Source organism: Pocillopora damicornis, chromosome 12 (assembly GCF_964200805.1).
Source record: "Pocillopora damicornis chromosome 12, jaPocDami1.2, whole genome shotgun sequence".
NCBI classification, from domain to species: domain Eukaryota; kingdom Metazoa; phylum Cnidaria; class Anthozoa; order Scleractinia; family Pocilloporidae; genus Pocillopora; species Pocillopora damicornis.
Window position 1 is genome coordinate 9,614,956 of NC_142681.1, and position 22,781 is coordinate 9,637,736.

At 36.9% G+C, this 22,781-nt stretch overlaps 2 protein-coding genes across 5 annotated transcripts; both read right to left on the reverse strand.

The window, feature by feature from the left end:
• Positions 1–1,291: 1,291 nt before the first annotated feature.
• On the reverse strand, positions 1,292–8,217 carry LOC113686008 (uncharacterized). Of its 3 annotated transcripts, XM_027203602.2 has the most exons (6): positions 6,147–6,275; positions 5,709–5,846; positions 5,036–5,365; positions 2,826–3,256; positions 2,416–2,528; positions 1,292–1,747 (listed from the first exon to the last, which is right to left on the reverse strand). In XM_027203602.2, exons 3-6 carry the CDS (start codon positions 5,340–5,342, stop codon positions 1,630–1,632), a joined length of 969 nt encoding a protein of 322 aa, XP_027059403.2. In that variant the 5' UTR covers positions 5,343–5,365; positions 5,709–5,846; positions 6,147–6,275; the 3' UTR covers positions 1,292–1,629. The 3 variants fall into 3 exon arrangements, with proteins under 3 accessions (XP_027059403.2, XP_027059401.2, XP_027059402.2); XM_027203600.2 differs by lacking the exons at positions 5,709–5,846; positions 6,147–6,275 and adding an exon at positions 7,970–8,217; XM_027203601.2 differs by lacking the exon at positions 5,709–5,846 and having other exon boundaries at positions 6,147–6,284.
• A 589-nt stretch (positions 8,218–8,806) lies between these two features.
• LOC113685997 (serine/threonine-protein kinase NLK) lies at positions 8,807–21,277 on the reverse strand. Of its 2 annotated transcripts, XM_027203593.2 has the most exons (15): positions 21,116–21,277; positions 19,734–19,971; positions 19,524–19,653; positions 19,286–19,341; positions 15,899–16,005; positions 15,114–15,199; positions 14,563–14,625; positions 13,957–14,020; positions 13,323–13,405; positions 13,089–13,196; positions 12,870–12,956; positions 12,152–12,275; positions 11,967–12,041; positions 11,781–11,871; positions 8,807–11,241 (listed from the first exon to the last, which is right to left on the reverse strand). In XM_027203593.2, the coding sequence occupies exons 2-15, from the start codon at positions 19,886–19,888 to the stop codon at positions 11,190–11,192; spliced, it is 1,281 nt and encodes a 426-aa protein (XP_027059394.2). In that variant the 5' UTR covers positions 19,889–19,971; positions 21,116–21,277; the 3' UTR covers positions 8,807–11,189. The 2 variants fall into 2 exon arrangements, with proteins under 2 accessions (XP_027059394.2, XP_027059393.2); XM_027203592.2 differs by lacking the exon at positions 21,116–21,277 and having other exon boundaries at positions 19,734–20,171.
• Between the last annotated feature and the right edge of the window lie 1,504 nt (positions 21,278–22,781).

Here is a 22,781-nt window from a genome sequence, read left to right on the forward strand (position 1 = left end):
TGATTGCGCTGGTTTTGCATATCCTTTGCTTTGGGATTGACCCTTGACAAACAACACTGAATCAATGACGCCTCATCACTGATGTTTTGACGAGCTCTAGGCTGGTTTCCTAATCTTCTTTTTTTAATTCACAATAAGTTCGTGTCTTCATTAATTAATCAGCTTATTCCGATGGGCCGTCAACTGAAAACCAACTCAGTTGAAGGGCCCTGATTCATTTGTTAGTCTGTCGCTCATTTTACGGGTTATTTTATTGGTTTATTATGACCAAAAGGGAAACGCTTTTTCGTAAACAGGTCCGTTAACTGTGAGCGCGTTAACTTCTTACTTCGTTTGCGTGTGTCAGTTCTCTGCACTCTATTTAAGGTTCGCATTGGTTTTGTCTTCGTGCAGCTTAATGCCGATGATACATTTTCCGAGACAATCCCTGTTTTTTTCACCTGGACAATGCTCTTCGTATTTTTCAGTTTACCTTTTATTGTAGAGGAATTTTCAATTAAGTATTGAAAGTAATCCAGCTCTTGCTCAACTAAGCTCTATGATTATGGTCTGGAAAACTCACACTACCCTCTCAACCAATCAGATGCAAAATTGATAGGTTAGGCAGTATGCTTGCTTTTACCATTGCGTTCCCATTGGCTCCTTGTAGATACTTTTTAATTTTTGATTGGTTATAATAAGTCTTCTTTTGGCTCGTGCTAACTCAGTTCAAACGTGCTTTTCATGACTCTATAATTGTTTGAGTGATTTTTCCTGACTTTGATTTTTATGACCTTGAGGGTAAAACCTAAAGGCCGCCTAATGAAGGCCCTTTAGAGGGAGATTGGTTACAGAAGGATCTGATTGCTTCTCTTCCTTACTCTCTAAAAACAGAGTGAAGATAACTTATATGTCAAATAATAAAAGTAAACGCTCTCTTAGCTTAGTGGTCATTTGTAATTTTAGATCCAGTAAACGCGTGGGGAACACGCTGGAATCTGGATCGGGAGATCTAGCTTCCAGCCCTAATTTGGTCTTTGTGTTGCGTTCTTGGACAAGACGCCTTTCTCTCTGAGTACCCCTCTTTACCATGCAAGAGTATCTGTACTCTTGGGTAATTCCCAACGGTTGTCAAGATATGCAGATTTTGTGAAATCGGAATTCGATGTTGAACTCTCGCTCATTTCGCAAAGATTTGTGTTTTCGTTGCCCTAGTCGAGATTAGGGGGCCAAAAATCACGGCTTCGCTGGGCGGCACATACCCGTGTAAGAATTACATAGGAGTACCACATGGCTCTTATCAAACTAATTATTCATGCTCAGGTTATATATTATTTTTCTCTTTTACATCATCTTTTACATACTTCATATATTTACAGCGATAAAGCTCATCAAACAATTTTTCAACAGGTAACCGTATTTAGAGATGCATATCGATGATGGTTGGGTAGCCTGCGGATAATATTATTTCTGTCTTCATTTATGCGCTGGACAGAGTAAGATGAAAGATTTGCGGACTTTTTTTCCAACAGTGTGCAGCGAAGAGCTTATTTCAATTGATAGTTCTTTATCTAAGGGATGCTTTGAAGATAATTATCTTCCAGAATGTTTTACAAAGCCTGACTGAGTCGCAGTCATAGTTGTTCTGAGCTACTTTGTATTGCTCTCAATAAGCTCCCAAACTAATGCACATCCAGTGTCATCGGCAGAAATAAAATTTCTTCCAGCGAAACAGCACGTTAAGATTGCACCGGTATGTTGATTGGAGCTGAAACGAAATCAAGAGCAATTTAAGTAAAACAATTATCAAGTTTCATGGGTGCAAAATTTTGAAGACAGCTAGATAAATAACTACTTGGAGTTTACTTTGAGAGACACGATTTGTTGAATTCTTTCTGCATATATTGTACTTATTTCCGGATTATTATCCAAAAGTTAATCCCGAGATGACACCAAGATGCGCTTATCCAAGACTGTACAAAGATCTACGTCTTCATGGCTGTGTGACATGTAAGATAACACCGGCTAATGAACGACATCTGACCATGTGCTGATGCCAATGGCTGAGATGGATAAAGAGGGCAAGAAATAGCGACAAAAATGAGTGTGGTCGAGATGGGAAAGACGAATGAAACAGAACCACATGGAACTGGTCTCTGTTAGGTTAATTGCTCTGGAAGAGTGAAAACGACTGTTTTCTAGCATAAGATAAAACACTAGCAAGCTCCGCTGGGAGAAAAAAAGCGGAAAGGAGGAGAAATAAGTTGGAAAGGATGAGCTGAAATGTGTCATGGAAGGGGGCACAGCATAGAGTGATTATTGGAGAAAGTGATCTCATAATGCGCCCACTGATGTGGTGAAAACAGACGATAATGAGAAGATAAAATCAGGTGTGACAAGGTATAGACATCCCGAACAAACTAAGCAATACCGTACCTAGTATCCTTCCAACTGCTCCAAACGTGGTCCTCCACAGAGTCCCAGATGTTGATCGTAGTATCACTTGCCACGCCTACTATGTGCCTGCCGTCCGGAATAAAGGAAATTGCCTGAATAAAAGACAAACATAGAGGATGAAATGAAACGTTTTTCATAAGTGAAAGACCAATAAAACCTCTGCGACCCTTAACAGGAATGGAGCCTTAGACCTAAGTATCCGGGGTAGGCCAGTCAGCCGATCGGACAGGCCACCTTATCTTCTACTTCCTTATCTTTCCAGAGGGTAAGAGGGAACGAATTATCCATGAAAGATTCTTAAAATTACCGAAGGGATGCAACGCTTGCCGTAGGTGCATTTTCCCTCAGTGCTGCATAGCAGCTTTCTTTTATAACCCTAACAAACAAACCTTCAATTGTTTGCTGCCTCTGATGTCTGCACTGTTTTCAACATTATAGCTAGTCCCATGCATAGTCCATACTGTTGCACTGTTGCCAGCTAAGGAAGCAAACACGGGGTCGACCGGTGAAAATATTATACTCTTTACAGGTCCGGGTAATGTGCCTAGAGTAGTCACGCAGCTCCAGTCACTTTCCTGTCTCCATACGCGGATCGTCATGTCATCTGAGCCCGTGAGAGCCACAGCAGCATCCGGCGAAAACTGAATACAATTCACTGCGGCGGTATGCCCCACGAGTTGTTTAACCTCTCCTCCGGGAACAAATTCCCCTGCACCTGGTTTTATCTTGTACAGGCGAGCGGTCCTATCGCGTGAAGCGGAGGCGAGAAGTTTTCCATCTTTCGAAAAGGTGCATTGAAGGACGGCATCTGAGTGGAGCTCTGTAGAATAAAATAGTGGATCGTTACCTCTGAAGAGAACAGAGTGAAATTCAGCAGAATGTGGTAAAAACCATGGAAATAGCCACAACAGCCAATGTAAAGAAAGAAAATATTACAAGGAACCAAAAACATTCAAGTAAGAACGAAGAAAGTGTCTGAAGAGCGTAAAAATGTCGGTGACGAAGTCACGACTCTTCTAAGGTGTGGATGAGAGGATAGTGTGAGTTTTGTGAACAGATCGACACGATCGATAGACAGCAAAACTACAGCAATCCCTCAACACTTGACAGAAAATAATATCACAGAACGATACGGTGTTAGAATGACATAAACTCTGTTTCGTTTGATCAACACTCGGATGTTAGTAAGTTTCATCGTATTTTTGTTTGTGTGGTCTTGTTCTTCGAGAATCAATTATAATGACAAGGACGAAGAAAGTCCACGGTTGATTTTTTAAGGAATATTCGTTCAGGTGGAATTGTTTGTGTCAAACAGAATCTACTACAAAGTCTTTTTGCAAAGGAGGAAGTATTTGAAATCGTACTCATTTTTTTTTTTAACAGTCCAGATGGGTTAAGTAAAAACTAATATTCCACGGTAAGCTTTCATTTCCGATTATATGTTTTATCAAACCAGGAAAGATTGTGAATCAGAACAATGTCGATCGCTTCAACTATTTTGATCATTTTCTTAGACAATTTTCATATAACTTTTACGAGATATAGCTGATAAAAATTAAACCTTGCTGGCCTTTTTGAAAAATTACCTAGATAATTCCATCGGATCTGTGTACAGGTAAGAGGCGATAATTACTTGGTACAGGTTAATTCAACATTTATGTTTAGAACTTCCTCTTTCAACTAAGTCAATTAACTTGAAACATCTAAGGAGTAACCTTGCGCAAAAGTGCATTTTTTTGCTGATAGTAGATTTTTCATTCATTTTTTAAAGCGTTCTGCCTAAAGCAATGCTTTTTAGTAGAAAATGAAAGATACAAATCGGGGGAAATTGCGCAAAACAGACATAACTATATCTGGATTAACGAAAAAAAAATCAGACTGTCAAAAAAGGATTCCCCAGGAAAAAAGTAAAACTGACAAAAAATAATTCGCTGGTTCAATTATGATGTAAATTTATACTACTTGTGACCAAACCTCGCGCGATAAATATTTGATTTTAAGCTGCGACAAACAGGTGCGCTTTGAACCGCCGCTTTCGAGTTAAATATTATCATCCGATTGCAAACCATGTTGTATTATGTTCAATGTTTTCCTCAAGCAAATTTAATTATAAAACCTCCTACATCTATTCGATTCCAACAGCTTCAGAAGGAATAGACTTTATTTAAACAAAGCTGGCTTTTTTGAGGCCAGGGAGTATTGATGCGGACAAGGAATTGCGGATTGCTGTACGACAGTATCGTTGTTGATTTCTTTTGCGGTGAAACAATTTCGCGGACATCAAATTGAAAAATCGGCACTTTTTCTGATCAAGTTGTCCTACTGAGAAAGAGTGCTTTTCCTACATTGCTAAATATTTTATCTCTGAAAATCGTCTTTTAATCGTTCAGTTTGTTATTATAGCTGACGAAAATCCTTTTGCCAATTGAAAATCTACTTGGTCAACACTAACAATTGAATACATAATGCACTTTGTCTATAGCGCATCTGGTTTTGAGTTAAATGATTCAAATAAGAACTCGTACTTTTTTTTTCTTTTCAATGTTATATTCCAAAAATAAAAATGATATTTAAGAAAAAAAGGGACAACAGTTTTTACCTAAACGAGAAGCCCGTTTTCCAGTCTTGTAATGCCACAGAATGACTTTCTTGTCTCGAGACGAAGACGCCAAAATGTTTCCTATCGAAGAGAACGCACACGATGTAATTTCGTCCGTATGGCCGCCTGAAAGGGTTCTTAACTTCTGCCCGGTTGCAATTGTCCAAAGATTTATTTTTCCATCGGCAGAACACGTAGCGAGAGTCTCTTCTTTGGGATCTACAGCACAATACAGTACATCTTTGTGACCCTGTAGACAGTGGACAACTCGCAACTCATACTTTCCGCCGTTAATTCTTGAGGACATCTTTACCAGGTCAGCGCTCTCCACTGAAAAACAAGAATTTCCTTGGCTGTAAGAGGGCAGATATATGAAGTGTTGTTACTCCGGGAACATTTGAAATTTAAACTTCAGTGTTTAGTTTTGGCGAGCCGGCCGAGTGAACGTTGTCGACAATAGGACGTTTCAAGTTGGCACTTTCAACAATTCTATGTAAATTTAATGTCGGATGTGGCTTAGTCGGTCATTATATTTTGTTCTACGCAAATGAACGAAACGCGCCCATCAATATTTTTAATGTCACGAAATAACTTGTGTGTAACTACAGATACCGTTCGTGACAACGAGTATCTCGGGTGTTTTTACTACAAGAAAAAAAAAACGTCAAAATACATGTGTTTGTATAGTGCGTGGAATTTCCATATTCAATTAATTTTTCCGAAATGAAAGAGCTCCTTTCGTCTCCTGAACCAGCTTCTCCTCCAAATGCTGTGGGGATTTCTAAAGGTGTTCTTTTGTCGTAATCTAAAACTGAAATGTTATTTTGTCCACCGTCAGTAACACACGGAAAAGAGATCATTTCGTGGTGTCAGTCGCATATAAGAATATCGCTCAATTTTACGTGTCAAAAGAACGCACACTTACGTCGTTTACCTCACTGGGCGAACGATACTCGTTTACAGGACCAACGGAGAAATAGTCCTTTAAGTAAAGCTAAAAGTCGACACCATGTAATCATTTGAAGTACAATGGAAATTTCAGTGGTGCTCGGTCAACGAAATAGCTCTAGTTTGGTAACCTATCGTCAAAGAGTCTCTCATAAAAACTTACCCGTTAAACTAAAAACAGAGAAGAATTGCTACCTCCAGTCGCCCCGTGAGTGAGCGATGTTTGTATTTGATGTATTTGGGTCGAGTGCAATCAGTCTTTGAACTAAGACAGACGTCAACCCAGTCATGCGCATTAATGCTCTTAAGATTTGTGGGTGATTATGCTAGAAAAGCCTATCATGTTCTGATTGCAGGTTGTTCAACGGAATATCGGTTTTGTGGGTTTGTTCGGGTCAATTGTATGACGTTTTCTCGATGAACTCGTAGTCTGACGATAAAATATGCAAGTCAAGTGACTTTGGTGGCCAACACTTTACAAGTACACATGCACAGTTAAAGTTTGTGCTCTCGGCAAAACTTGTTCCAGTTACATGTAAAATAACAACAACCACATTGCTGGCATCACATTTCATTCAGTTAGGCGTTCAACCAATTGTTTTGCAAATAGTGTAAATTTTGACAAAAGCTTTAAGGTGGCTATGTACCCAGTATGCGGAGTGTCTCACGCGACATCCTCATTCGTTATGGGTTCATGCCCTTTGCTTTAGCCTCGGGCCGTTTTTAGCAGAATTTCAAATCCATTTTGACAGTATGTGTCACTTAATCTGGTTAAGTATGGACGCCTTTGACTAATATCGAAATCCAATCACGAATAAATTTTTTGGACAGCCAGTTCCAACCAGCTGTCGAATTGCCCTATCTCAAATGGCGCCCGTTGAACGTGTGACTTTGATATTCAAATATATTTGACTTGTTGACAATTTCGACATTCCGTTGTAGCTTTGTCTTTGACTGATCTGCAATAGAAACTTTTTTTTTACTATTCAATGTAACGTTTTACAGCAAAGTTTCAAATTAAGTAACATGGGAATGAGTTCAGCAAAAACATGAACAAAGGTCACGAGCGTGAGCCGGCCTCTCTAAGAAATAAGCGTCATTCTCTGAAGATAGCGTGTTAATTTAGTGTTATTCGATCTCATTAACTCGAAATATTGCGCATTGAATAACCTTGAGAGAACTTTGTATAAAACACATCAAGCCTATTTCAATATGGTTATTAGTATGGACGAAAAACAAATCTTGTGGAAATACTTTTCTAGGTACTGCAGTTATGAAACTTTCCTTAGGTAACCTTCATTTACATTTCAAAATAAAATAAGTGAAAATTTGGAAATGAACCTTGATTATTCCGGCAGATCAATATGATCATGATACTCCATTCACTCAACTCTCTACTGACAAAAAGTATCTTCTGCTCTTAATGCCAAAAACTTATACTTTTCATAACATAAACTTGGCTATGAGCGACTTACTGAATATCATATCGGCTATCGAGAATCAACATCTTAAAACCTGTGTAATCGATAACCTTCTCTACTTTCTTGACACAGTTGTTTGGATTTTGCATTTACGAAGTCTACATCATTCTTCAGCTACAACTCGCATAAGAAACTTTCCACGAAACATGATCGAATATCTCAGCGTAATACAATGATGTTTCCGTTTGGTTTTTGGACTGTTAAGATCATATTTGCATCTATGTAGACTCTAAGGTTATTCTAGAACGAGTTGTCTAAACCACTGAGACCGCAAAATAAATTACATATAACAAAATAAAAGGAAAGCAAGAATCTTAAATAGGTCTTGTACGAGAGTAACAAATAGTAACAATATTTTCCTTCACAATTCGAGATCTAAAATTAAATTTGCTTTACCATTACTACCTTACAAACGTATGTGGTCGTAATTTGACAGTTTTCATTTTTTATCACACGCAATGTCAGGTGGAAAAGTCATTTTTATGAAAAAGAACTTTCCTCTCACCTTTCGATTTCGTTCCTTTCAGAGTCAATTCCCCCTGTTTTGACCAACAACATTTCATGGCAGCTTTACCTGATTGTTCAAACTTCTACAACTAATCGACGAACTTTTGGGGAGTGGTAATTTTACATGGAATGCAACCACAACAGATGTCTCCTCCAAGGGTGAACTATCCTTGGAGCTTTCCAGAATCTTGAAAAACAATTCAAATTCCAATGTCAAATCAACAATATCAAAGCTTGTCTTCTCTTAGTAAAGCTCAAGATAAATATTATTGACTGGTTCGTGAGTGGGTGTTTCTGTCACGCCGTGTTCGTGGTTTTCGGGATGAAAACTTCTGAGGTTCGTGACTTTTTGTTTCACCTCTATTCCCAAGATGGTCACCGTATTTAATTCTTAGCAGATAGAGGTGTGATTCAAAGGTAAGAACACGTGCAACCAAGGAAAAAGGGGTTAACACGATCAATTGTGGCATTAAAAGTTATCATGTTCTACATGGTCACGGCTTTCCTTAGTCACGGGACAAACTGCATCACAGGAGAGTCGGGGGAGGGGGGGAATGGGGCTGAAGAGGGAGAGGCAGGCTTCTTCAGGGAAGTCTTTTCCGATGCTACTGGTACTACGAATAACGGAATTTCTTCTAGCTGATATTTTAGAACGGCCAAGGAAAACTGATATTAGGTGAGTGACTGTAGCTTTATCGTTTATGTCTGCTTTATTTACTTATTTATTTTTTTCAGTTTTTCCAAAATTCCATTTAATGATACTTAAGAGATGTATTGTTTCACCGTTACTAATGCGGGGTAGAAGTATGCACATGAAAAAGAGGAAACCAGTCCATAATGTATAAAATTTATCTTTTATTTTCTTGCCATCAGCGCCATTTTTGCAATTCATTTCGCTATACAACAAGAGCGGCTCGTTCACTAGGCCGTTACCTGATGCACATTTCGAGCTTTGGCACAGCAAAGCCTCTTGCAAAAGCACATATATGTATATATATAAATATTGACTTCACTTAAGGAAATAAATAAATAAATGATAAAAAAAATGAAAAAGATAAATTCAAGTAGTCCCCTTACACATATCTGTAGTTTCCTTACAGACTCGACATATCCTAAGCTTTCCATAGATTAAAACGCGAAAATGGACAAAGAGCGGAATCAATAAAGACATCCGATTCATGTACAGTAAATGATAGCTTAATTAGCCACAACATCTTAACTGCCCTTCCTTACTATAGGCCTCTATTTAAGAAGAAATAATTACGACTCGTCGAAGTCTGGAAGCAAGTGTTGCAGTTAGTGTTTGTATCAGGCTGGGTCCTTGCATTTCTAGAGTGACAACTACAGACCAATAGTACCAAATTTTTCAAGTAAATGAAAAATTAAATTCCACCCTTAGTTGGCTCGTCATTTGCAATCGGAGTCCGCCTGTATCTTTTACATTAACGAATATTTGCGTTCACTTTCCGTTGTCATAATTTCAAAGGTAAATTTTGAAAACCTTTTCAACTGGAAAGGTGATCTTTCCCGTAAGAGCTGCCAAACAGCGTCTTTGAGCGGCGGTAAAACGATAACAGGAATTCGAATTTACTTGGCACTCTTAGAAATGAAAGGATGACCATTCCAACCGGGTGAGGGGTCTTAAAAAGTAATAAAAAAAGCAAATAAACAAATTGAAAATTATGAGAAAAAAAGTTATCTAGTTATTTGTTACCTGAAAAAACACAGTTTTCCAATTTACAACAGATATCATTATAAAAATGGGAACTTTGTGAAACCACTTCAAATAGAGATAGGAAAAAAGTAACATACTACGACCTGCACAACAAGCACATCATTATCACATTCAGACAGTGACAACAGTTACACAACTAGAACTTAATTGTTGATGAGAATCCTATTAGTCCACAAGTTATTAGGCAGACAATACAATGTCTCAGACTTAACTTCTCAAAACCTTACAACAACGTGGAACATTCCATATTGTGAATTTCAGAATGTCTGCTAGGAAAGTTGTCTTGACTTTGAAGAATGACTACATTTATCTACTCTCCATGTAAATAGCTAAAAGGAAACTTTGAAAAAATGATTCTTGCATGATGCAAATTTTGTACTAGTCAATATAAAGTGAGAGGGAAAAATTTTAGTGAATTTTCAGAAAAAATTGTTTTTTTTTTAATGTTGTAAGGCTTTGAAGTAGTAAACTCACTATCTGAAAAAGCAGAATATTTCTATTTTTTACTAACTTAATGCGGTGTTGAAATTGTGTACAGCTCTCCCAAACAATGGACTCAAAAACAAAAAAAATTTAAAGTAAAGAGAAGTTGAAGAATCTTCAATTCTGAAAGGAGTTTCCAAACACAAAAATATTTACATAATGATATCATTAATAATAACAATAATATCAGTAATAATAACAATAATAATAATAGTTATAATATTTCTAAACAGCAGCAGCAAAGAACTAGTTTATCTGATAAATGGTTAAAATGGGATAAACTTAATCCAACACAGTTAGCAAGGTCAACTAAGAAAAATTTCCAAAAAAATCCATAAAATTGTACCAGAGAAGTTCCTACAATCATTTATGATGAATTCATTTTTCTTTCGATTCAAGTCACATAACCTTTGACTGCTAACATCTGCCAGTTACTTGTTTGAAAATGTCTAATATTCAATTGCATCAGGACAATACAATGCAGCTGATAAATGTTATATCCTCTATTTAATGGTGTAAGAATTAATTGGAGGAAATTACACTTTGCTTACCCTTGATTCAAAGAGTTTTTAAACCCTGTAAAGTCTAGAACATTTTAAAACTCAACAGAAATCATTAAACAATAAAACTTAGCCCTCCATGTCAACTTCTCTAGTCTTAACTACAACATGAAGGCCCAGTGCAATAAAAGTTACTGGAAAATTGTTTCTCAGACAAAAATTGACTGTCCTTTTCGTAAATCATTGATAATTTGGCCTATACAATTTGCTGAAGCGATGAATGTAGCTGCAAATATTGAATACATGATAATATCTTCCACCGTTCCTATAAAATTCTTATTACCTATATGCAAAGAAATGGAGTGGATCAAAAGAATTCCTGGAGAAGTCCCACACCACACTGTTAACAAATGGTCTTGATTTGAAAAATCTGCTTCCCTTCAAAACTAAGAAGCTTGATTCTTAAAATTTTTATGACTAGTTGATAAAAAGGATAGCCACTACCACAACTGGGGAGAACTCTGCTGTTCTGGCTGTGGAGCTACTCCAGAACTGTGAAATAAAAATTAAATAATCAAAGGTAATAAGTATTTGTAATGAACATTGCATAAGGAAAAATGTGAGTTTTCACCAGGATTTGAGCCCAAGACCTTCTAATTTTGAGGTCAGATTATCTGCAAACTAAACTACTGATAACTGAAAGCAACAGTTGTAGGCCAAATAACAGGTTTGTAAATACATGGTAAGTGGTTCATTGTTCAAGAAGCAGTGTAAGAGAGCACAATTCCTTTTTATAGCTTGACTTTGAATAGAAATAAGGTCTTTTGTATTAAAAATTTAAGATGCGTTACTGAAATTGGTTTCCAAAAAGGTGGATGGATAAGTCATCTAAAATTCTGCTTGAATGGTGAAGTTTCTCTGGGATGAAACAGCTAATAGCATATTGAAATAAGTAAAAATTTTACAAGAAAGGTTAACATGGCGAGAGGAATTTCAAGTTTAAAAGTCAGCTTTAAGTCCACTCATTGAAAAAGAAGCAATGTGATATTACTAGTAAGAACAAATTGTTGAAAATTTAAAAATTGTCTTACCTTTGAAAACTTCTAAAAGAAGGAGAAGCTACATTGATACACAAAGGAATGGTGTTCTGATGACGATCTGTTATAAACTTGTAAAGAGACTCTGAAAAGAGGAAATTGAACCCAGTAAGAAAATAATCTTTTTTTCAAAATAGAATAGAAAATAGGAAAAAGAACTAAAAAAATCTGCACACAAACCTTTCACACGAGAAATGGTGTAGAGATTAGTTTCATAAGAATCATCAAAAGTTGTTTGGCATACAGGCTCAAAGTCTATGGAAGAGACAAGAAATAAGTTAGATTAATTTGTAATAACACATACAAAATCAAATGCCATAAAGAACTTATGAAATTGTCATTACAGTAAAAAAAAAAAATCACACCTGAAACATACTGCCGCCCATCTGATGTTGTGTGACAGCAACTGCACATACATGTGTGAAATCTTAACCTTCCTTCATCAAGATAAGGGTGGGATAATGCATCTGTACAAGTAATACGCTGTGTCTAAGACAAAAAAAAATACAATGCAAGTTGAAAAATGTGGTTTGGATTACCTGCATGGAGGAAAAACCAACTCAATATTGGGCTGGTTTTTAAAAACAGTACTTAACTTCAAAGAGCTACTTTTTAACCAAGAATGAATACTCAAGTGATTTTACCACACTTGACAACAATACATTGACCAGTGTAATTATCTACTGAGGGAGATATGTGTCTGTTGGGATAATTACAGTCTAAGTACAAGCCATGAAAATAATTTAAATAAATTCAAGCCAGTGAAACAAAACTTAAAACTTGGACAGCATATCCTCATGAGCAGACTCCTAGAGTAACAGCCCTTCATTTAAGGACTATTGCTCCTGTTTGCCCTCACACAAAGGGCTGCAAGTCAAAACATCAGCTTTTCAAACCTTGCTACAGCTTTATAGTCATTTACCAACTTCTGATTGACAATAAACTTACTGTCCCTAAAAGGCTAGTACAGTAGTTCACTCTCTAAGCTCTGGACCAAATTCTTAGGGCTAACAACAATTGAATATTCTGCCAGAGTACAGCAGGGTTATATTTGTATATAATGATCTTAAAAAATGTACTTACAGGGTCAAACACCAGCATTCTACACAGCAAATGAACAGCTTCATGTGTTGCTTGATTAGAGAGATTATATAAACTAGCTAAGGCAGGCTAGAACAAAAGATGACAGAAAATAGCATATTTGAGTTTAGTCTCAACACAATGGGAATTTTCTCATTTGAAACCTTACTAAAACTATACTGGAGAAATCAGTTTCAAATTTGTTAGTTTTGTGTAACTTACTGCCTTGTGCCCTTTCTGAAGAATGTATTTAGTAGCTCCTTTGCTGGCACCAGCTCGGCATAAGTCATCCAAACTTGGTGTTCCCAACAAATCAATGATAAGGTTAAGCTGAAATGATGGAAAGATACATCAGACACGTGTCATAAAGTTTGGAAGCAAGACAATGCAGCTTAAAACATCTGCAGGAAGTCTGATGATACAATCAAAATAAAGAAGCAATCAAGATCCACCTACCTGCTGAACAGGACTTTGTGCTTGGAAAAGGATATTTCGACTCAAGAGCTCAGCAAAAATGCACCCGACTGACCACACATCCACTGAAATGGAAAAAAAAAAGAAAAGTCATTCATCAAGTCAAAGTTCAAACATGCACAGGATAGTAAAATTTACAAGGCTTATTTCAGATTTCACATTGTTAATGAAAATGTAAGTAAGAGCAGTAAGAGATTATTTCCATTTTACATCATCTTCTCCCAGTCTTAAAATTTCAGCCACAATATACTTCAAGCATGTTGGTGGAAAAGCTTAAACATACAGAGGATAACAAAATGTACGAGGCTTACTCTAGACTTCACATTGTTAATAAAAGTGTGAGTTAAGAGCAATGACAGGTTCTCTTTATTTTACATCATCTTCTTCCAGTCTTCCACTACAATATACTTTAAGCATGTTGGTGGAAGGACTATGAGAAGCCAAGTGGTTTACCAAATACAATGTGTGATAGATGTACATGAAGGTCCAAAGTTTCAAGTGCCGTTCTGGAATTCTTTCAGGCTATTCTTCTCTTTTTAATATTTTTTTAATTACACACATTTGTATATAGTTTTATGGAGAATCAAGATCAATACTGTAACTGTTGTCTACCAACCTGCTTGACCATAGTTAGTAGCCCCAGCTAACAGTTCAGGTGCCCTGTAATACTGAGTAACAACCTGTCATAAAGATAAAGAAGAAATCTCACCTTGTCATGTTGTTTAGACTGTACAATAAAACAAAGTGAAAAGTGAAAACAGTATAAAGCAGGCATCCACAAGACCATTGCTAATGTCCATTTTAATCAGGATCTTTGCCTAGGACAGGTTCTAGCAAACTGCACAATTCTAACCCAGCTCAACTTTTGATCTGTTACAGCATAAATGTCTTTCATTAATTGATTTTTTATTCAACTGTTTTTAGCCCTTTACGCCCTCTCTGTTACAAACATTTGATTGCAAATAGAGTTGGAAACGAGGTACTTCTGTTTTTCTTTCTTTTTAGGGTTTGAGGTTCAGCATACTGTTGCTGCCTTCTTTAATTTAACACACATTTGTGCCAACAACTATCTCCATGGCTTCAATATAATGTAACTATATACTCCATAAAAATGACTAATGCTCATAGGCACAAGATAGCTGATAAATCTGAATTGCTTAAATCACCAAGACTGCTATAGGGGTCACACAAGTTACAAGGTATACACCGAAAATATCCCTACCTCTTGTGTCATGATTGCACTTTCATGAGGTTCTTCAAGACGAGCAAGACCAAAATCACATATCTGTTATCAAAGACAGGAAATTTGAGTTTAAGAAGAGAAGATGACTATAATAAAAAGGCAAGGTTTCATGCAATAATGTTTTTACCAACAGAGTTGTCATTGAATGTTTTTATACCATTGGAGAGTTGGGTGCATACCCAAACTATTTACGCTTTGATGTCAAGAAATGAATACATTAGCGTAGAAAATGTCCACTTCCTTCCCATAGACCATATTTACTTAACTAAACACTGAGGTATCTATTCAATTTTCTACCCCTAAAATGCAGCACCTATACCAGGGTATTTCAAGAATCTAGGATTCTTTATTTAAAATCCAAACTCAAAACTAGTTACCTACTGTAGGTTACTGAGAGAACAAAAGTCATGAGTTCAAGCATCTCACAGAATGTATTGTTTTGTCTTATCTTAATTTGATCTGTTGTTAACCTTAACATCATATGGAAAACACAGTGAAAGAAAAAACAAGAAACAAGTATTTATACTTACTTTTAAAAGGCAATTGCCATTGACTAATAAATTTCCAGGTTTAATGTCTCTATGCAATATCCCAGCAGAGTGAAGATATTTAAGTCCTACATATAAAAAAGGGCAACTTTAACATCTAAATAGAATATTGAAACTTCTCTGTTACATCTATGATGGTACTCACTGCTGGATGTACAATAATTCATAAAATAGACACAAATCTCTGTTGACGTTATGAGTCCAGAATCTGAATGAAATCCCTGTGTTGGACACCATTGATATTCTCCCGAATATCAATTATGCTTAATTTTCTCATCATCCAAGTATAGTTTGCTAGATCTTGCAGATACAATCACTTTAGATTATTTTACTTTCTACAAAAGGGAAAACAACTTGAAAATAATATAATAACATAATTAGACTTTCTTTGTGAGAGCAAATACCCTTCTGTAATCTCTAAATGGGATTATCCCATTTACTGACTTCCCTTGGTAGGGACAGACAGCATATGACCAAATTGTCTTCATTTTGATTTGCAAAAAATGAGGCAAAACTTTCCTCTCGTAATGTTTATTCCTAAATAATTACTTTCTCCATGCAACCAAGTTTTTACTTAACCAATTATTGGGTGAAAATATTTGAACAGACTTAATGTCAGACTACAACCATGACTCTGTTGGATGTGCTAATTTTGGTTGCACATTCCCCTGGGTGGATAACAGTTGTTTACAGCTCTGGACTGGGATAGAACAGTCAATCAACAGCCTTCCTTAACTTATTTGACACTAAAACAAATAGCCACTCACCTCTTAGAATCTGATATAGGAAAACTTTAACGTGATCTGAACTAAGTGGTTGTGGCGATACAATGATTTTGTGCAAATCTGATTGCATCAATTCTGAAACTATATGTCTGTTGAACAACAAGTCAAGGTATGCAACACAAGGATTGAATGATATATACTCTGACTGCACCCTCCCTCTCCTCTACTGATGATCAGTTTGCTTTTAACCTTTAATATGTTGGTGGCCATGTGACACATACATCCATTCACTTCCTTAATCCTTTAACTACTAGAAGTGATCAACATGACACTTCTCCCCACAATATTCTCACATTATCCAGTAAACAGGTAATGAGAATATTCGAACTTATCACGTAGAAGTTGTTATCTTGATCTTGCACCAAATCATCACAACTAATTTACAACAATATGTTTAGTGGCTAGAGGGGAGAATTAACAATCAGATCTTGGGAGTTAAATGGTTAAATTTGACTTAGATTTGGGAAAGAATGAATGGCAATAAAGACATGTATGCTACTGAGCCAAACAACTTAAACCCTCTGCCTCAGTTGCCTAAGATTTTTCTATTCACAAGACTTAGACAAAGAGCAAAACCTTAGGAGCCACCTTTTCCATTATTTGGATAAGCAGTTAAATGACCTATATCTTCTTTAAGCCCAGCAAGGTGCCCCTTATTGGCTTTGAATCAATAATTCAGTTCATTATTCAAAAAAAAAATCCTAGCAAAAAGGGCAGAATATCCTACACCCGCTCTTAATAATTCTGAGATAGATCATCATTCAAAACTCCATTCTTAATTAGAGTCCACTCAGTATAGCAAATTCTTCAACAACATAAACTTCTACATCGGAATAAACATTTAAATGTTCAGTGTTCTGCCTACTTTTTTATTCATCAACAACAGGTTACAAACAGCTGTTTGCAAGCAATACATTACTGACTTAAACAGTCTTTTATTTTGAAATCAAAACTTCTTGTGACATTGTTTATGAGTACATCCTTTCTCCATAGAGATAACAATTATAGACATGAAATTGTCACACTCTCTCTGCATTAGTAAGAAGTCATGGTCAGTCTTTGTTAAGAAGCCAAACTATAATTCAGAATGGGTTATTGTAAATTCTAATATAAAAAGCCACAAACTAGAAACATCAAATTTCAGTATTAAGTTTGTATCACACTTGTTTTTGTTATACCCACTGGTATTTGAGAGGAGTAAAAAATTTTCATGATAATAGTTTGCACTCCATGAAAATCTGGGTGATTTCCATCACATTGACCAAAAGTCTTTTTTCTTTTCTTTTTTATTACTGACTAATGCAGGTGGACATTCAACCTTATGACTATGATTACCTGGGAAACAAAGGTGTAAGTTGAAAGAATTCTCATTGTCCTATCAAACAAAACAGGCAGTTATTCAGAGCTCTATATTGTGACTCTTTTGGTTGCTGTGGCAAGTGGAAAGAAAATTTGGTGCCTGAATCCACAGAGAAAGTAGTCAATTTGGTGACCTTTGAGCAACAGTCATGCAACAAGCAGAAATACCAGTATCACACAGAGTTTGTGGTCTGAAATTCAAGTTAAATTAACATATGCATACAGCACTCTAAACATTTTGTTCTTTTCTTTAAAAGAAAATTTCCTTTAGACCCAAAATAAAACCTGGTTAACCTCCAAAAATAACTGCCAGAAATATTCCTTATTAGAAAAACCAAGAGGCACTTTGATCATTACAGTCTGTTATGAAGTATTTCACAAATTACTCCAACATATATTCATTTCATTTGTTGTCAACTTAACTTGTGCTTCCGATGACCATCTCATCATTAAGGTTTTCCATATGATGACTTTTAAATAAAACTTTACTTGGAGCCCTACCATATTTCACAATGTTAATATGATTTGTGGTTACTCCAACATTAAACACAAAAGAGAGGGGAAGTGGCTAAATAATCCTCCACCTTCCCCATAACTGGTCATAATTTTTACCACACTTCTGTGCTAATAATATTTGGAATTTAAAAGACTTTGATCAGAGACAATGGATAAAACTGGTAGAGCTTCCTTAAACAGTTTCACTGAAACTGAAAAGTGCCCCATGCAATTTGTTTCACTTTACTTTTTTTTTAACAAAAAACCTTTGGAGTTTTTGTGAATGCCAACGATTATTATACTAGAGCATGAATGAATAAGAATTAAGTCCTACCTGAAAAGAAGTGTTGATACCATAGCAACCATGACAGCTACCCTCTCTTGTAGCTGGCAGTTTATCTTGTATGTCATTGAAAATTTAAATTATGATAATTCCTACCACAAAGACTAAACTTTTCCATTTGTCATGTACAGGAAGTTAGTCATCTAGTTAAATCTGGTGAAAATGAAAGCTGAGAAGAATCATAGGTTGGTTTTTCTGAATTAAACACACCCAATACTCAAGATATGCTTATCTAATGTAGCTACTGAAATTACCACACATATGTAAAACAGGATAACTAGGATCTGAAATGAATCTTTGGTCCAAGAAACCGATAACACAAAAACACATGCCAGAAATACCATCAAAAGGCGAGATGTGACCATTTAATAACCTCGCTCGACAAATAACCAAAATGTAAGTAAAAATGATCTACCGCGTCCGATTTTTAAAGACGCTCTTTACAAAAGGAAAGATATCAACACAAAGGAAGTTGTCCCTTTTGTTGTCATGGCTCGAATACAGATCGACCGACCATTGACCGGAACTGACGAATATTTCCCATCAAAGAACGCCCAACTTTCCAATGCAAGTGAGTAAAAAGACCGTAATCAACTTGTAAAATTCCACAAAGGAGAAATGTCGAGAGGTTTCGCCAAAAAAATTACAATGTGCTAAAACAACTGCAAGTCAACTATGTCGGCGTCATCAAACACAAAGCGAAATTTGAAATCAACAGGTGGGGAAGCGAATTGGGTTCGATCGTCGAGATTCTTTCAAAAGCTCAAACTCCTACAAAGAACCAAGTTCACATTGACGATATACAAAAAACCACAAATATTCGCCATTTCACTTCGAACGAAAACAGCTTTACACAGTCGCTATGGGAGGCCGAGCACTTTCTTCAATTTATTTCTTTACAGGCGGCAGAGCGATATTTGTAGTTAAGCTTTGAATATATTTGAAGCGAAAGCGAACTTCAACATCTCAATCTTGATCAATTTCCGCAGTACTCAACATAACTTTCCTATTTTGGATCTTTTTCAAACAATTAATTCTAACGACAGAAAGTCGAAGTAGAATAAGCCCCTCCTTGAGCCAAACCCGTGTCTGAAATTGATGTCGAATTATTGTTTTAGATTTCGTTCTGTCACGCTACAAAGGTAAATACATATGTATTTAACAAAGGATACATCTCTTGAAAGAAATCTATGTGACCAGGGTGAACTATGTCCAAAGCAGAGAGTACCTACGTGATGAAATAATAATCAGCTGATTATCAGTCGACAGATGAAATTTCCTTGTTCACAACTCACGCCAAAAGCGGCTAGTACATGTTTGAATAATTATGTACTCCGTTCTAATATTAACTCGGCATTTCTATGTAATACCGGCATTTTAAATCCAGAACTTACAAAAAGTAAGACCTACGTTGTTATGTGTGAAGAAACACAACATCTTAAGTTCCCGGTAGGCTCTTTTCGATGAAGTGAGACTCTGAAAAACGTTCGGCATCTTCTTCAAAGCGACCCTCTTTCCATTTCTTGGATCCGTCACAGACCTGCGAGGACGAGGAACAATTGTTAAAAGAACGCTTCAAAATCCCACTTACCTCATACGATTATCTTCCAAAATACACACCACACTACGCCGAACGCTCCATAACCAATTGGTTTGTCCGGTTGTGTTTCTTGTTGGGCGAGCGGAGCGTAATGTGAATTGTGGCAGCTCGTCGACGGTTGTTGGGAATGCGTCGAGGGAAACGCCATCAAAGACCGGCTCTTGCACACAGCCATCAAAGACGCGATGCTTTAGCCACCCAAGTCATTCAAGGGCCATGTTGTTGACGCTCTAGGAGCATTGCATATTCAGCAGCTTGCTGAAAGGGAGAAAGAAAATCACTTATGAGAAATAGCGATTTTCTCTAACATCCCCTCGCCGCGATCGGTTGACGCAGCTCTTGGTGAGTCGAGTTGTACGCACTGAGTGAGAGACTGCTGGACTTTCGAACGCACATGTGGCGGTCTATCAATGCCATGTTCTGCGCACGCGTCACGCAACACCCTTTAGCGCAGAGCACTATGGGAGTAAGGCTATGACAACAAACGGTCACGAAAATTACCACATCACGCAAACTATCACAACGTCATAATTATTTCCCCTACGTAAATTCAAATACCAGCCGCTTAGATAACTTAACACGCCATGTACACGAAAAAAGTGTCGTTTGATCACTAAATCCATACAATGTTTTCTTTAGCCCATCGTAATTTCAGCTTCAGAGTAGCTTGCATGTTAGCATTTGCCATGTTGTTCGTGATGCACGCGAGGACGCGTTTTGGAGTGTTCACGGACCGGTAATGATATTTGAGATGTCAAGTAAACCTGTGGCGTTTCAAATGGGTTTGGGCACTCAGGAGTAAACTAACACGCACGCGATCAGTAGACGCTATTAGCATCATAAACTTGACAAACCTAAACCTAATCTTAAAACTGTTTCATAATGAATGTCAGATAAAGATATTGGTTTTTTCTGGGCCAAACATAAACTTCTAAATGTGACTTGAATGACAGGTATAAATACAGTTATTGTGAATCAAAAGGAGAAAGAAAAACACAAGTTTGTGGCAACTATTGTGAGTTTTTTCTTGCATAACTTAATTCGTGAACAAGATGAAACTAGTTTAGAATTATACCATGAAACAGCTGAAACACGTTTTCAAGATAGGAGGGCTTTCGTTGAGGCCTGTCAGACTTCGTACTTGTTTGTGTAAAACTTATGGTTAATATGACAATTTTTTTTAAAAAATTGGGTCTGCTCTAAATAAGAGTTCACTAGTCAATGAATCATTAGTTCAGAGATGTAACTTTTGTTGTAATTGTTGCTGTTTCATTTTTTTGCTTTTTACGCCAAAATTTGTAAATGTTAACAATTTAAACAGAATGAGATAACAGTTCAAATGAGCGAAACGTTGTTAAATTCGCATTGAAAAACGTAAGTTCTTAAAGGAATATAGCCTCACCTTATTTATCTTTCGCTTTGCCCCAGTGTTTCAATTACTCGTTTTCTTTTCCCCGTATTGATATACTGAGGTGGTATCTGAATGAATTTACCGTACGCGCTGACTGTATTCACGTCCCAAAGGAGTCTTGATTTGACTAAGGCCTCAACTTACTGTTCATGTGGCTTATTTATAGTGACGTAACAATTTTGTTCAAAAGAGCCAGTTGTTTGTAGTTGACTGTACTTCCGTGGCACGAGAGAGGTCAGCTGTCAAACGGAAAGAGGTGTATACCATGGCCTCGGGGCGGCAAGGCAAGATAACACGAAAGTAACTTGCTTATTGGACATATGTTAGGGAAAGAGTAAAGATATTTCCATGTCAAAAGAACAGCAATAGTATCGAATATACAACGTATAGTTTGCCTTCTATAAAAATCCCGCTCAACCTAAATTCGTTTCGGAGTTCAAATTGTTCAACAATTTCGTGATATCATATTTAAACAGTCTGCACGATCTACACGTGTTTATAGAAAACATGTAACATGTCGTGAGGTCACGCACAGCAGACCATAGAAGAAGGAAGCTGAAAAATCTTTTTTAAAACAAGGTTTGCTTGATTGAAATTAGGCAGGTGCAAGGCTTCAAAGAGATCTAACAACGAATTTAACGTGAGGTTATGGGATACAATTTTCTGTGTCACTCTGAAAATGGCTTAAATCGGACTAGTAAATCTTATCCTCCGTTGTAGATACGGTTGTCTGGAAATTTATCCGTGATGTATAGTAGGCGGAATAACACTCGGAGCAGCCATTGAAGATTAAGAATCTACGCTGTGAATGATGAAAAGGTGCACTATAAACAGATCCGGCGCGCGTCCGTTGGAGCCAAACTGGCTAGTAGCGGTAAGGAGACACTTTCTGTGTCGGCATCAACCAGATCGTATTGGGCAAGAAAGTGATGCGTGATTTAAAATAACAAACTGATTAAGCAAAGAATCTACACTGACCTTCTCGACACCACTCCTACAAAATCGGTGACTTTTAGAGAGGCACAACTACAAAGCTCCTTTAAAGCTCTTAAAGGAGTGTGGAACAAAAGATGAGTCCTTCAAGAAATCTATCTCACGCATGAAGACCAGTATTGTGAAGGAAAAAATCTCTTCATGAGTATTTGTTCATCGAGTCTTCAATGTTCAAGGGACGTATCAATTCTATTGACTACGACGTGTGAGTTCTGTGTCGTTTATTTTTTCCGAAACAGCCTTTGGTCCATATTGGCTGAGACAAGATAACGTCATTTAGACTCAAAATAGTATTGAGTTGATTAAGGATCCCTTATGCTATTTATGTCCAAATGTATTCGCTTCAAAGATATGCCAGATTTTCCACGCGAACGTGAAAGAATTTTGAGTACCAAGCAGTATATCTATCCGTTATGAACCGCTAGCCGATGACTCAGTGATTCACTCGCAACCCACTCAGCATAACAGTATCCTAAAGCGTGCATGAAGAAAAAAAAAAATGTTATCGGGGAATCCAGTTTTAGTCAAAGCGGACACGACACTAGTTACGCGATTCGTTGCTTTCGTCAAAATTGTTCTTTTTTCCTTCAGCTAGCCAGATTTAACCTTTTAGGAGCAGATATTCCCTTGTCATTTAGTGTTAACAACTGAGTTTAAAACGTAA